We start from the raw sequence: 12,465 nt of genomic DNA, 5'->3' as shown, positions 1-12,465 counted from the left end.
AAACTGCAATCTATATCAGGACGGGGTTAAAGCTAGATATGGAATACATTAACTGCAGGTGGTCAGCATACCCATTCTATCTGGTTGGATGACACCACAGTTCCCAGCCACACCAATTTCCCTGTCTAGACCATTCAGTGACATTGGCTTTCATGTCTCCTTCATCAACAGCAATGGAATCAAAAGTAACTGGATCAGATCAATATAGAGATGTAGCAAGATGTAGCAGAGGCTGCAACTTCAGCAGAACATGTAGCACAGGAACAGGGCAGTATATGCAGGTGATGCAACACTTTATATTAGGAATCCACTCTACTTGCCCCCACGTGATGCATTTGATTACCTGGTCATAGGTGGCTTGGCAGTAAAATTAACACCTGATTGGCTGGATCCAGGTTTGGACTGGCCGACAGGAGAACAGGAGAATCCTCTGGTGGGCCACCCTCTTATTTTATTGCTATAGAAGTTTGTGAATGAGGATAAAGTCATGTTTGCATTCAGCTGAAAAGTGGTAGCCAGAAGTTGATGTTACTGGTGGGCTGTTGGCATCCCAGTCCGACACTTGCTGGATCTTCCAGCCAATCCAGCAGATTCATCTCAGTCTGTTTCAGAGTGGTATGAAAGTTACAGAATAAACAACACTTCAGTTTAAAAAAAAACAAAAGAAAAAGTTTTATAAATGTAGATAGTAATCAATGATTATGTTTGTTTACATCCTGGTTTAGTCTATGCATAAATAGAGGAGATTCAGTTTCCATAAATATTATGTCTATGTTTTCTAAACACACTTTCAATTTTTCTCAAACATCTGTGCAGTTTCCACATGTGCATCTACAGAGTACCGCTGCACCGATGGGACCTGTGTTACTAAATCGGCACAATGTAACCAGATGATTGACTGCTCCGATGCTTCGGATGAAAAGAACTGCAGTAAGAGATTCATGTGAAAATCATCTGAAAATCTTCTATGTTGATCGAATTTACATATCAATGTAACACCGTGCAGGTTCACAGGAATGTTTCCTCCGCTTTATTTATATTCATTCCCTCGAATTCCAAATATTGTTCTTTCTTGCTGACTGTTGGCTGTATATGGATACATTGTTATGCTGATGAATGTATAGAAGTGTATATACATTTATGTATATATACTGTTTGTGTATATTGTAAGACAGTGGCGTTTCCGACAGTGAATTAGTGAGACAGTGGCCCAGGTAAGGTAAGAAAACGTCCTTTATTGTCCAACAATCATGTCATGATCCAGTCCGGGGTTTGTTTCTGATTTTTCTCTCCCCAGGATGGTTATGCGGGTGTTAATTTTCCTTGCCTCGATTTGGGATCTGTCTGGCTATTTAAGCCCGCTGTTACCTGCAAGTAGTGTCATTTATAGTTCCTGTCTCTGGCTTGAGCAGCTGGCCCCGTTATCCCCTGATTTGTCCTCTGCCTGTTTACCTAGGTCCCGTTCCTGTGTTACCCTATGACTTTGTTTGTTGTGGAACTCACTCTCCATGTTGTGACCCCTTGGTATTTGACTCGGCTTGTCCTCTGACCTGTTTGACTGTCTTGCGTCTCTAGCCTTCCTGCTCCCGATCAGCTCTGACTTCTTTGGCTTGTTTCTGACCACGTGTATTGCTGTGACCTCTGTTACTTCATTCCCTCTCTGTTGCTAACCCGGCTTTTTCTGACTACTTTTTCGCCACCTAGTGGCTTCTGCCTGCTGCTTTGTGATTTCACTGTGAGTGTACCTGTTTTCCTTCACCCGCACCCCTGGTGGAAGTTGTGTGCTACTGCGCTGCAGCAGGCATTACAAATAACACACATTAAAATTGATCTCCTCCGGATCGCAGCAGGGAATGTGTAAGTGAAGTCCCGTTCCACTGGCACTTGCACCCCTGTAAGGTTCATGGGTGCTGTCGTGGTTGCCCACATCGCTGGCTATGGTACATATGTCCACAACACCTTCAGCTCTAATACATGTGCAATCCAAATACAAACTGACTCATGCAAACCTTAACTGCAGGTTTAAATGAAAACCGTGGCCATGGGCCACTTGCAGGACCTGGACTGGAGGGAGAGATCCATCCCGCTACCATCCTACAGATCTCTCCAAAAATAAAACCCCAACTTGACCCCATCCACACTTACTTTTATTGTGCATGGTAACCACAGCCATGTTTCAGTATGCTTCTAAGCACGTTCTGGGGGATACATAATAGCACCTGCACATGATTCATGTCACTGTCTCACAATATACATATACCCTGTATGTATAAGTTAATAAGTTGTATCCCTTGTGCGTTTTTTTTGCTCCTGTTTCCAAAATTGTTACCATTGGGCCCCCCATTAATCCAGAGAATGGAGCTCTTAATAGCATGGAGGAGCATAAAGAGTATACAGTGCCCCTCATTGATATAGGACTGCTAGAGATACTATGTATTCTGATAATTCCAGCAGTACCATAGACAATGAATACAGTGATGATTCTTACATTTATGTATATTGTTGCACAGCACAGCACAATTTCTCAATTATTTGTTTACAAAACTGAGATTATTTTAGTCTTCATTGATTCTTAAGGGGTAAAGTTGGCATCTCAAGGGCAATATTTCCTTTTCTATGCCTAAATATGAAGTGGCTTCATCTTGTGGAAGGACCATTTATTATTTTTTTTTGTTTACAGTCCATTTGCCTAATTTTTTTTATATCACTTGCAACTTTCTCTGAAATATTTTTTTTTCCAACCTCAAAAGATCAAAATCACAATGTAGATTTCAGAGTGAAACTAAACTTGTAAACTTATTTAATATAGCTCCTTAATAGCTTGGTGATTGGTGGTGGTCTGCACCCTGAGACCCTCACTGATTGCTCAATCCACAGGGAAGAAGGACTCCGCTAATACATGAGTGCAAGTACAGCGGTGTACAGGCTGAATGGAGAATCTGGGGGTCTATACACCCCTGTGCACAATCAGGCCAGAGCCGAGCAATTTTACTCTGTGGTTGCAGTAATTGGTGGGGTCAATAATCAGATAGTTGAATAAAATTTGCCTTTTCCATAAATTATTGCCATGTCTGGTATTCTAGCTTAATTTAATCAGTCCCTAGATGAAAGCGGTGCTGTTTCCGGAAAAGAAAAATCAAATTGACCAGTGGCTGCTTGGCCTAATATTAGAATGCTATATTCTTTATACAGAACGAACATTCTCAGCAATAGAAAGAATCAAGCTCTGTTTGTGTAGAATTGTTATCTCAGCATGCTCTAAACTGAGTAGAGGTCACTTTGCATTAGAGAAAGTGAGCTGTGATATCACCTATTGTGAATGGTGGATCATGTGTTATCTACTGTATATAGAGGGGTTATCAGTCATTGTACAGGAGGAGGAGGTGAGCTGTGACATCACCTATTGTGGATGGTGGATCCTGTGTTATCTACTGTATATGGAGGTGTTATCAGTCATTGTACAGGAGGAGGAGGTGAGCTGTGATATCACCTATTGTGAATGGTGGATCCTGTGTTATCTACTGTATATAGAGGGGTTATCAGTCATTGTACAGGAGGAGGAGGTGAGCTGTGATATCACCTATTGTGAATGGTGGATCCTGTGTTATCTACTGTATATAGAGGGGTTATCAGTCATTGTACAGGAGGAGGAGGTGAGCTGTGATATCACCTATTGTGAATGGTGGATCATGTGTTATCTACTGTATATAGAGGTGTTATCAGTCATTGTACAGGAGGAGGAGGTGAGCTGTGACATCACCTATTGTGGATGGTGGATCCTGTGTTATCTACTGTATATGGAGGTGTTATCAGTCATTGTACAGGAGGAGAAGGTGTGCTGTGACATCACCTATTGTGGATGGTGGATCCTGTGTTATCTACTGTATATAGAGGTGTTATCAGTCATTGTACAGGAGGAGGAGGTGAGCTGTGATGTCACCTATTGTGAATGGTGGATCATGTGTTATCTACTGTATATAGAGGTGATATCAGTCATTGTACAGGAGGAGGAGGTGAGCTGTGACATCACCTATTGTGGATGGTGGATCCTGTGTTATCTACTGTATATGGAGGTGTTATCAGTCATTGTACAGGAGGAGAAGGTGTGCTGTGACATCACCTATTGTGGATGGTGGATCCTGTGTTATCTACTGTATATAGAGGTGTTATCAGTCATTGTACAGGAGGAGGAGGTGAGCTGTGACATCACCTATTGTGAATGGTGGATCCTGTGTTAGCTACTGTATATAGAGGTGTTAACAGTCATTGCACAGGAGGAGGAGGTGAGCTGTGGCATGACTTATTGTGAATGGTGGATTCTGTGTTATCTACTGTATATAGAGGTGATATCAGTCATTGTACAGGAGGAGGAGGTGAGCTGTGATAACATCTATTATGAATGGTGGATCCTGTGTTATCTACTGTTTATAGAGGTGATATCAGTCATTGTACAGGAGGAGGAGGTGAGCTGTGACATCATCTACTGTGAATGGTGAATCCTGTGTTATCTACTGTATATAGAGGTGTTATCAGTCATTGTACAGGAGGGGGAGGAGGTGAGCTGTGACATCACCTATTGTGAATGGTGGATCATGTGTTATCTACAATATATAGAGGTGTTATCAGTCATTGTACAGGAGGAGGAGGTGAGCTGTGACATCACCTATTGTGAATGGTGGATCCTGTGTTATCTACTGTATATAGAGGTGATATCAGTCATTGTACAGGGGGAGGAGGTGAGCTGTGACATCATCTACTGTGAATGGTGAATTCTGTGTTATCTACTCTATATAGAGGTGTTATCAGTCATTGTACAGGAGGGGGAGGAGGTGAGCTGTGACATCACCTATTGTGAATGGTGGATCATGTGTTATCTACAGTATATAGAGGTGTTATCAGTCATTGTACAGGAGGAGGAGGTGAGCTGTGACATCATCTACTGTGAATGGTGAATCCTGTGTTATCTACTGTATATAGAGGTGTTATTAGTCATTGTACAGGAGGGGGAGGAGGTGAGCTGTGACATCATCTATTGTGAATGGTGAATCCTGTGTTATCTACTGTATATAGAGGTGTTATCAGTCATTGTACAGGAGGGGGAGGAGGTGAGCTGTGACATCACCTATTGTGAATGGTGGATCCTGTGTCATCTACTGTATATAGAGGTGTTATCAGTCATTGTACAGGAGAAGGTGAGCTGTGACATCACCTATTGTGAATGGTGGATCCTGTGTTATCTACTGTATATAGAGGTGTTATCAGTCATTGTACAGGAGGGGGAGGAGGTGAGCTGTGACATCATTTATTGTGAATTGTGGATTCTGTGTTATCTACTGTATATAGAGGTGTTATCAGTCATTGTACAGGAGGAGGAGGTGAGCTGTGACATCACCTATTGTGAATGGTGAATCCTGTGTTATCTACTGTATATAGAGGTGTTATCAGTCATTGTACAGGAGGGGGAGGAGGTGAGCTGTGACATCACCTATTGTGAATGGTGGATCCTGTGTCATCTACTGTATATAGAGGTGTTATCAGTCATTGTACAGGAGAAGGTGAGCTGTGACATCACCTATTGTGAATGGTGGATCCTATGTTATCTACTGTATATAGAGGTGATATCAGTCATTGTACAGGAGGAGGAGGTGAGCTGTGACATCACCTATTGTGAATGGTGGATCCTGTGTTATCTACTGTATATAGAGGTGATATCAGTCATTGTACAGGAGGAGGAGGTTAGCTGTGACATCACCTATTGTGAATGGTGGATCCTGTGTTAGCTACTGTATATAGAGGTGTTATCAGTCATTGTACAGGAGGAGGAGAAGGAGGTGAGCTGTGACATCACCTATTGTGAATGGTGGATCCTGTGTTATCTACTGTATATAGAGGTGATATCAGTCATTGTACAGGAGGAGGAGGTGAGCTGTGACATCACCTATTGTGAATGGTGGATCCTGTGTTATCTACTGTATATAGAGGTGTTATCAGTCATTATACAGGAGGAGGAGGTGAGCTGTGACATCACCTATTGTGGATGGTGGATCCTGTGTTATCTACTGTATATAGAGGTGTTATCAGACATTGCACAGGAGGAGGAGGTGAGCTGTGACATCACCTATAATAAATGTTAGATTCTGCATTTTTTTCTTGTATTCACAGGTATTACGTTTCATTATACTTTCTGTGGTGACAATGACACTGCTGAAAAGTGTTCTGTACAGAATAGAATATGTTAGTATAATATTACGCTTAGTAGCATGTATGAAAATTGTGAGATTTCAGATTTTTTTTTATAGATTATGATATGGGAACATGATCTGAAAGAACTGTTAAGGAACACATTTAGCTAAAATCCTGATTTGAACAGCAGGTCATTTTCTGATTACACATTCCCTTTAAGAACTACAGTTCCAACAATAGGCTGGGTAATTTCAGTTGTGCCCATAGTTATTGCCATGTGGACCCCCAGGACCTCCGGTGATAGTCCAGTCCGTTTGTCCTCTGAGTGACAATGGTAAATAAAGTGCATCAAGTTTTCTGTGGACTTGCAGTCTAGGTCGTCAGTTAATGAAAGTCATTTCTATTACCCTCCAGACATTACCGACTGCTCTCATTATTACAAACTCGGAGTGAAGAAGGCTGGATTTATACCCTGCAATTCCACATCCTTGTGCATTCTGCCAGAATGGATCTGTGACGGTGCAAACGACTGCGGGGACTATTCCGATGAATTAAAATGCCCAGGTAATTTCCAAAGCGCGTTTCTGCTGACGTATCCACTTGGCTCCATGTTAGCCTAATATTACAGCATAATAAAACGCTGCACTTATAAAGATGTGGAATTAGCAGACATTCTGTGGAGAGCTGCCATTTCCTAGCGCAGAATGTGAAAAAAACGTCTCATTGTTTTAGCCAAATTTGAGACATTTTTGTCCCGTGTGTTATAAATTCATCATAAGTAACAAATGTCAGCGAATGGGATGTGCTTTCGTTCTGTTAGAATAAATGTGTAATTTGCAGGACGGTGAGATACTAAAATAATCATCTCAGGGACGGAAATGCATCAATATTAGTCTATTCTAATAAAGTAATAATTATTTGCACCATTCTCCTTATTGGGGTCCTTTGGCTCAGGATATATGAACAGGTGTAGTGTGAAGTATGGATGGAGGACACAAGTTGGATTCAGGACCAAAGTATTAAGTGTAACTTTACCTGTAGATTCAACAAAAATGGCAAAAATGGCTGCAGTCCAGACGTGAGACAGTGAAAAACTGTGGCCTTTATTCACCCATGTTTGTACGATGTTTTGGCTCAATGAACCTTCCCCAAATGAAGCAGCTGCCTTTTTTGTTGTATGAATATATTTAACTACTAGGTTCGACTAACTACTTGCCTGTCTGACCTCGTGTCGGCACAGAGCGTTCACGGAACACTTCTTCCCCTGATTCTGCTGCTTCGAATCAACAAAGCAGCTCTCCCTTTTCCGGGTTGCGTTGTCAATGTTGCGTGTCTGTTGACGTGGCGTGTCTGTCGACATCATGCTGATTGACAGCCGCTCGTTACAGTCAGTAAATCAGCATGACGTTGGCAGTCATGCCCCATCAACAGAGCAGAACAGAAGAGATGCTGCTACTCTGTTGACGTGACGTAAGAGGAGGCTGCAGATTCGCCGGAAGGAGTGGTCTATGACAAGGACCAACAGGTAATTAAAAGCTAGTTACCTGTTGGTACTTGTGCCCATGCTAAAAAAAAATCACATAATCCCACATAACCCTTTTAAACTGGGTAAGAGGAGCGTTCAATAAAGATGAGTCTGGATTTTTACAGTTTGGTAGGTTAATACTGGGACCTTCCATTCCCTTTCTATCCAGTGCGGGATGATCAGGAGGTCTACAGACAGCTTAGCTGCTGCTTGTGAGCAAGATGCTCAGTTATGAAAGCCCTGCTGTCTATATTCCTTCTAACCAGACTGAAAAGCACAACATTTCCCGATCTCACGTCGGAGGTTAAAAGGGACCTTCCATTTTGTAAAAAAAATTGAGTCAAATGGCTTCTCAAATTCCTGAGCTTCTGTGAGTGTGCCGCTCTTTTCTATTTTATGCTGCGTCACTCTCTTGCAGAGATATTCACATTTGTTGCTTTTGGAGCGCAGCATGTGAAATTTCTGCTGGTATTGCAACTGGGTGTTTCTTCAGAGTCTTCTCTGATGGTGTAATCACAGCTCGGTTGCTATTGCAGCAGTCTCAGACGCTGCAGAGTTGTGATTAGCACTTTTTTTTGGCATGACAGCACATGCTTCTTGAGAAGACTTAGAATAAATTCCCATTTGCAATACAAGCAGAGATTTCACATATTGCGCTCCAAAAGAAATGGAGTTTCACGAAACTGAAGAGTGGCAGAATCTGGACCTCATGGTTTTTTTTCAAGGTATTTATCTCAATGTTTGAGCAAGTTACAGGTTTACTTTTTGACCTCTTTAGGTGTTTCACTTTCATCAGTGTCAGAGATCAAGTCAATAATGTAATATGAAAATACAGTATCTCTATGACAGTGCCATATACACCTTGTCCATGAGATAATTGATAACAATTATTATTCTTCTGTTTCTGACTAGCTAAAAAACAACAGAAATGTCAAGAAAATTACTTTGGCTGTCGCAGTGGGAGGTGCATTCTAAATACATGGGTTTGTGATGGTCAGAAAGACTGCGAGGACGGTACCGATGAACTGCACTGTGGTGAGTGTGGGGAAACCACGGACTGGGGTAGGAATGATGACTGCATGGTCCTCACAAAAATCTCATCTCCCCTATGTCTAGGATTCACTAAGATTGTCTATGTAAAGTGCCACTAATTTAATTATTAAGGTCATAAAGGAGTATTGCTGTCCATTGCATGTGCCTCTAAAACGTGCAAGCCCTACTTCTGAGATTTCGATTTTGGGGGGCAAAACTATTTGATCTGCCATGAATGGAGGGGAGTCCACATCTCTATTAACTGCTCTCTCAACTCACTTCCTTGAGATTTATAGAAGTAGTGGAACTCACTTGCAGATTTTTGCTTCCATCATATCCTTTGTTTAGTATCGTGGGCATCTTCTTTGAAGACACCTCCCCACCTAGAAGAACATTTTCAATGAAAGTATGGATGGTCATCTCTGTATGTCTATCACTGGGTTCTACATGGAAAAAGGGTGACTTATTGCCAAAGATAAGATTTGATTTGATTCTCCCAAACTTTAGAAGAATTTTTTGACTTGGTTATGGAAGCCATACTGTTTGCACAAAACCTTATGCAGATGGGCAGATTTATAATTCTATAATGATAGCCGAAGAAACAGGAGGACACATGGTGTACTGTGTGCTTACTTGTTGGCCATAGTATGGATGGTTTTCTCCTTCGGATACAATGATTCCAGGTGGGAATACAATGAAGGCAGTTTATGGTGGCATATTCGTAAATCTTTGGGCATTGAATCCTTATTCCGCATCACCCTGTTCCATGCAGTGTATCACATGCAATCTGTCTGAAGAAGGTCCTTTTGACCGAAACGTCACTGTTTTTGGATTGCTTTTCTAATAAATCTGATATAGTTTTTCTGTAACTCAATAGAGTACCGGATTTTTTTCTTCCCTAAATGAGTTGTTTCATCAAAACAAACCCTTTTCCATAAACAATTCTACAACAACATGTGAATGCCATGAAGAAGAGTTCCCTTTTTGCCCTCCTTATTGTCCATCAGTATACTTCTATATAGGGTTGAGCGAAACGGGTCGGCCAGATTCAGAAGTCACCGACTTTTGGCAAAGTTGGGTTTCATGAAACCCGACCCGACCCCTGTGTGGGGTCGGCCATGAGGTCGGCGATCTTCTGATCTGGAATCGGAATTCCGATACCGAGTTCAGATATGTTTAAGATATCGGGAATCGGTATCGGAATTCATATTTAAGTGTAAAATAAAGAATAAAAAAAAAAATATTGATATACTCACCCTCGGACGCGCTCTGGTTCTCACCGGCAGCCTTCCTTCCTAAGAATGAGCGCCTGAAGGGCCTTTGATGACGTCGCGGCTTGTGATTGGTCGCGTGAGCGGTCACATGGGCGTCACACGACCAATCCCAAGCCGCGACGTCATATAAGGTCCTTCAGGCGCTAATTCTTAGGAAGGAAGCATCCGAGGGCACGTCCGAGGGTGAGTATATTCCTAATAGGTATATACTCACCCTCGGACGCGCCCTGGTTCTAACCCGCAGCCTTCCTTCCTAAGAATCAGCGCCTGAAGGACCATAGATGACGTCGCGGCTTGTGATTGGTTGCATGAGGCCCATGTGACCACTCACGCGACCAATCACAAGCCGCGACATCATCGAAGGTCCTTCAGGCGCTCATTCTTAGGAAGGAAGGTTGCCGGTGAGAACCAGGGCGCGTCCGAGGGTAAGTATATCAATATTTTTTATTTTGATTCTTTATTTTACACTTAAATATGGATCCCAGGGCCTGAAGGAGCGTTTCCTCTCCTTCAGACCCTGGGAACCATTAGAAACCCAATGCACTGCATTGGGTTTCGTGTTTCGGCCGACCCCGACGCCGACTTTTCTATAGGATTAGCCGATTTCACTCGACCCGACTTTTGAAAATCCTATAAAAAGAAAAGTCACTCAACCCTACTTCTATATTATATGGCCACCAATTATGACAATTCTAAACTGAGATTGTGCAGACTCAGCTGTTGGAGCTTTCCTTTATACAAGCGACACCATAGATCTCAGGAGTCCTCAGCTTCAAAGGAGCCTGTCTGAAATGGATGTTTCCAGAGGAGGTATATATACGGAAATTGTAATTAAGGTTCCTGCTTTTTAGATGCGCCTCTTTTTCCTTAGGTACTTCCTGTTCCTGGAATGAGTTTGCCTGCTCACAAAACAAGTGTATATCCAAGCAGTGGATGTGCGATGGAGAAGACGATTGTGGGGATGGTTCAGATGAAAGTGATGATGTCTGTGGTACGTACCTCCTACTAATCCATGACAATAAAGCACAAAGGTGGCAATCAGTCCTGTAGTTCTAGGAAGAGAAGAGTAATGTTTATAGTGGAAGGAAAGGTTTGACGTTATCGTCACCAAAATTATTGGACAATGACTGTGCAAATCGAAGTATCATAATAAGATGTACTGGCTCTTCTGTAGTAAATACACTGATTTCACGAATGTCTATACACGGTCCACAGTACTTAATCAACATTACTGGAAGTGACCTGATACTCTACAAATAAATTGTATCACAGTCCTAGCAGAGACCGCGTAACTCACTGTTGTCATTTAACATTCCCCTGAATATTACTGGAAATAATGTCTAAAGCTGATGACGAAGAATGAGAAATAACATTTCTCTTCTTCTCTCTTCTTTTTTTCTCTCTTCTTCCTGTTCCATACTTTCACATTATTTGCGTCTCTCAAATTTATCTCCATTCCCCCATTCCCTTTTATGCCCCTCACACTACCTTGTCCTTCTATTTTCCTTCCTTCCTACCATTTTTCCTATTTTTATATTTCCACATTTTCCTCTCTACTTTCCTATTCCACCGACCAATTTCCTCTTCCACTTCTTTTTCTTTAAATTGACTTTCTTCCATAATTCCTTCCTTCTTTCCATCATATTACTTTTTCCTTTTCTCCCCTACTTGCTCCATTCATTTCTTTTCTGCTTATTTCCTTCCTTCATCTTCTTACTCTACCCCTTCCTACTTTTCCTGGTCCTGATAATAATTTCATTCCTTCTCCCTTTCTTTCTTTCTTTCTTTCTTTCTTTCTTTCTTTCTTTCTTTCTTTCTTTCTTTCTTTCTCTCTTTATCCCTTTCTTTCTTTCTTTCTTTCTTTCTTTCTTTCTTTCTTTCTTTCTCACTTTCCTTTTTCCCTCCACCTTCACTCCTTTCATTATTCTCTTCCTACTTTCTTCACTCCCTCCCTTCCTCACTCTTTTCTTTTCCTTCCATCTCTCATTTACTTCCTTCCCTGTTCTTTGCGTGCTCCATTCCTTTCTTGCCTTTCTTACTTTTTCCTCCCTTGCCCCACTCCTTATTTCCCTCCCTTTCCCATTCACTCTCTCCCGTCCTCACTATGCTCCTGCATTCTTTCTCCCCTTTCTCTTTCTTTCCTTCTTTCTTTCTTTCTTTCTTTCTTTCTTTCTCTCTCACTTTCCTTTTTCCCTCCACCTTCACTCCTTTCATTATTCTTTTCCCTACTTCCTTCACTCCCTCCCTTCCTCACTCTTTTTCTTCCATATCTCATTTACTTCCTTCCTTTCTTGCCTTTCTTACTTTTTCCTCCCTTGCGCCACTCCTTATTTCCCTCCCTTTCCCATTCACTCTCTCACTTCCTCACTATGCTCCTGCATTCTTTCTCCCCTTTCTCTTATCTTTCCTACCTCCATCCATATCTTCCGCTCATCCTCCTACTTTTTCCCT

General features: G+C 41.9%; 1 protein-coding gene across 1 annotated transcript in view; it reads left to right on the top strand.

Annotated features, from left to right (window-relative positions):
• Positions 1 to 12,465, top strand: part of LRP1B (LDL receptor related protein 1B) — a 1,659,362-nt gene that overhangs the window by 1,381,186 nt on the left and 265,711 nt on the right. Inside the window, exons 48-51 of the mRNA XM_069732880.1 lie at positions 817 to 930; positions 6,598 to 6,747; positions 8,621 to 8,743; positions 10,886 to 11,005. Of these exons, the coding sequence (XP_069588981.1) occupies positions 817 to 930; positions 6,598 to 6,747; positions 8,621 to 8,743; positions 10,886 to 11,005 (507 nt within the window). The remainder of the gene's footprint in view (positions 1 to 816; positions 931 to 6,597; positions 6,748 to 8,620; positions 8,744 to 10,885; positions 11,006 to 12,465) is intronic.

This window comes from Ranitomeya imitator, chromosome 7, assembly GCF_032444005.1.
Source record: "Ranitomeya imitator isolate aRanImi1 chromosome 7, aRanImi1.pri, whole genome shotgun sequence".
NCBI classification, from domain to species: Eukaryota; Metazoa; Chordata; class Amphibia; order Anura; family Dendrobatidae; genus Ranitomeya; species Ranitomeya imitator.
The sequence above is the reverse complement of the archived record's forward strand: the minus strand, read 5'-3'. Positions and strand labels throughout refer to the sequence as shown.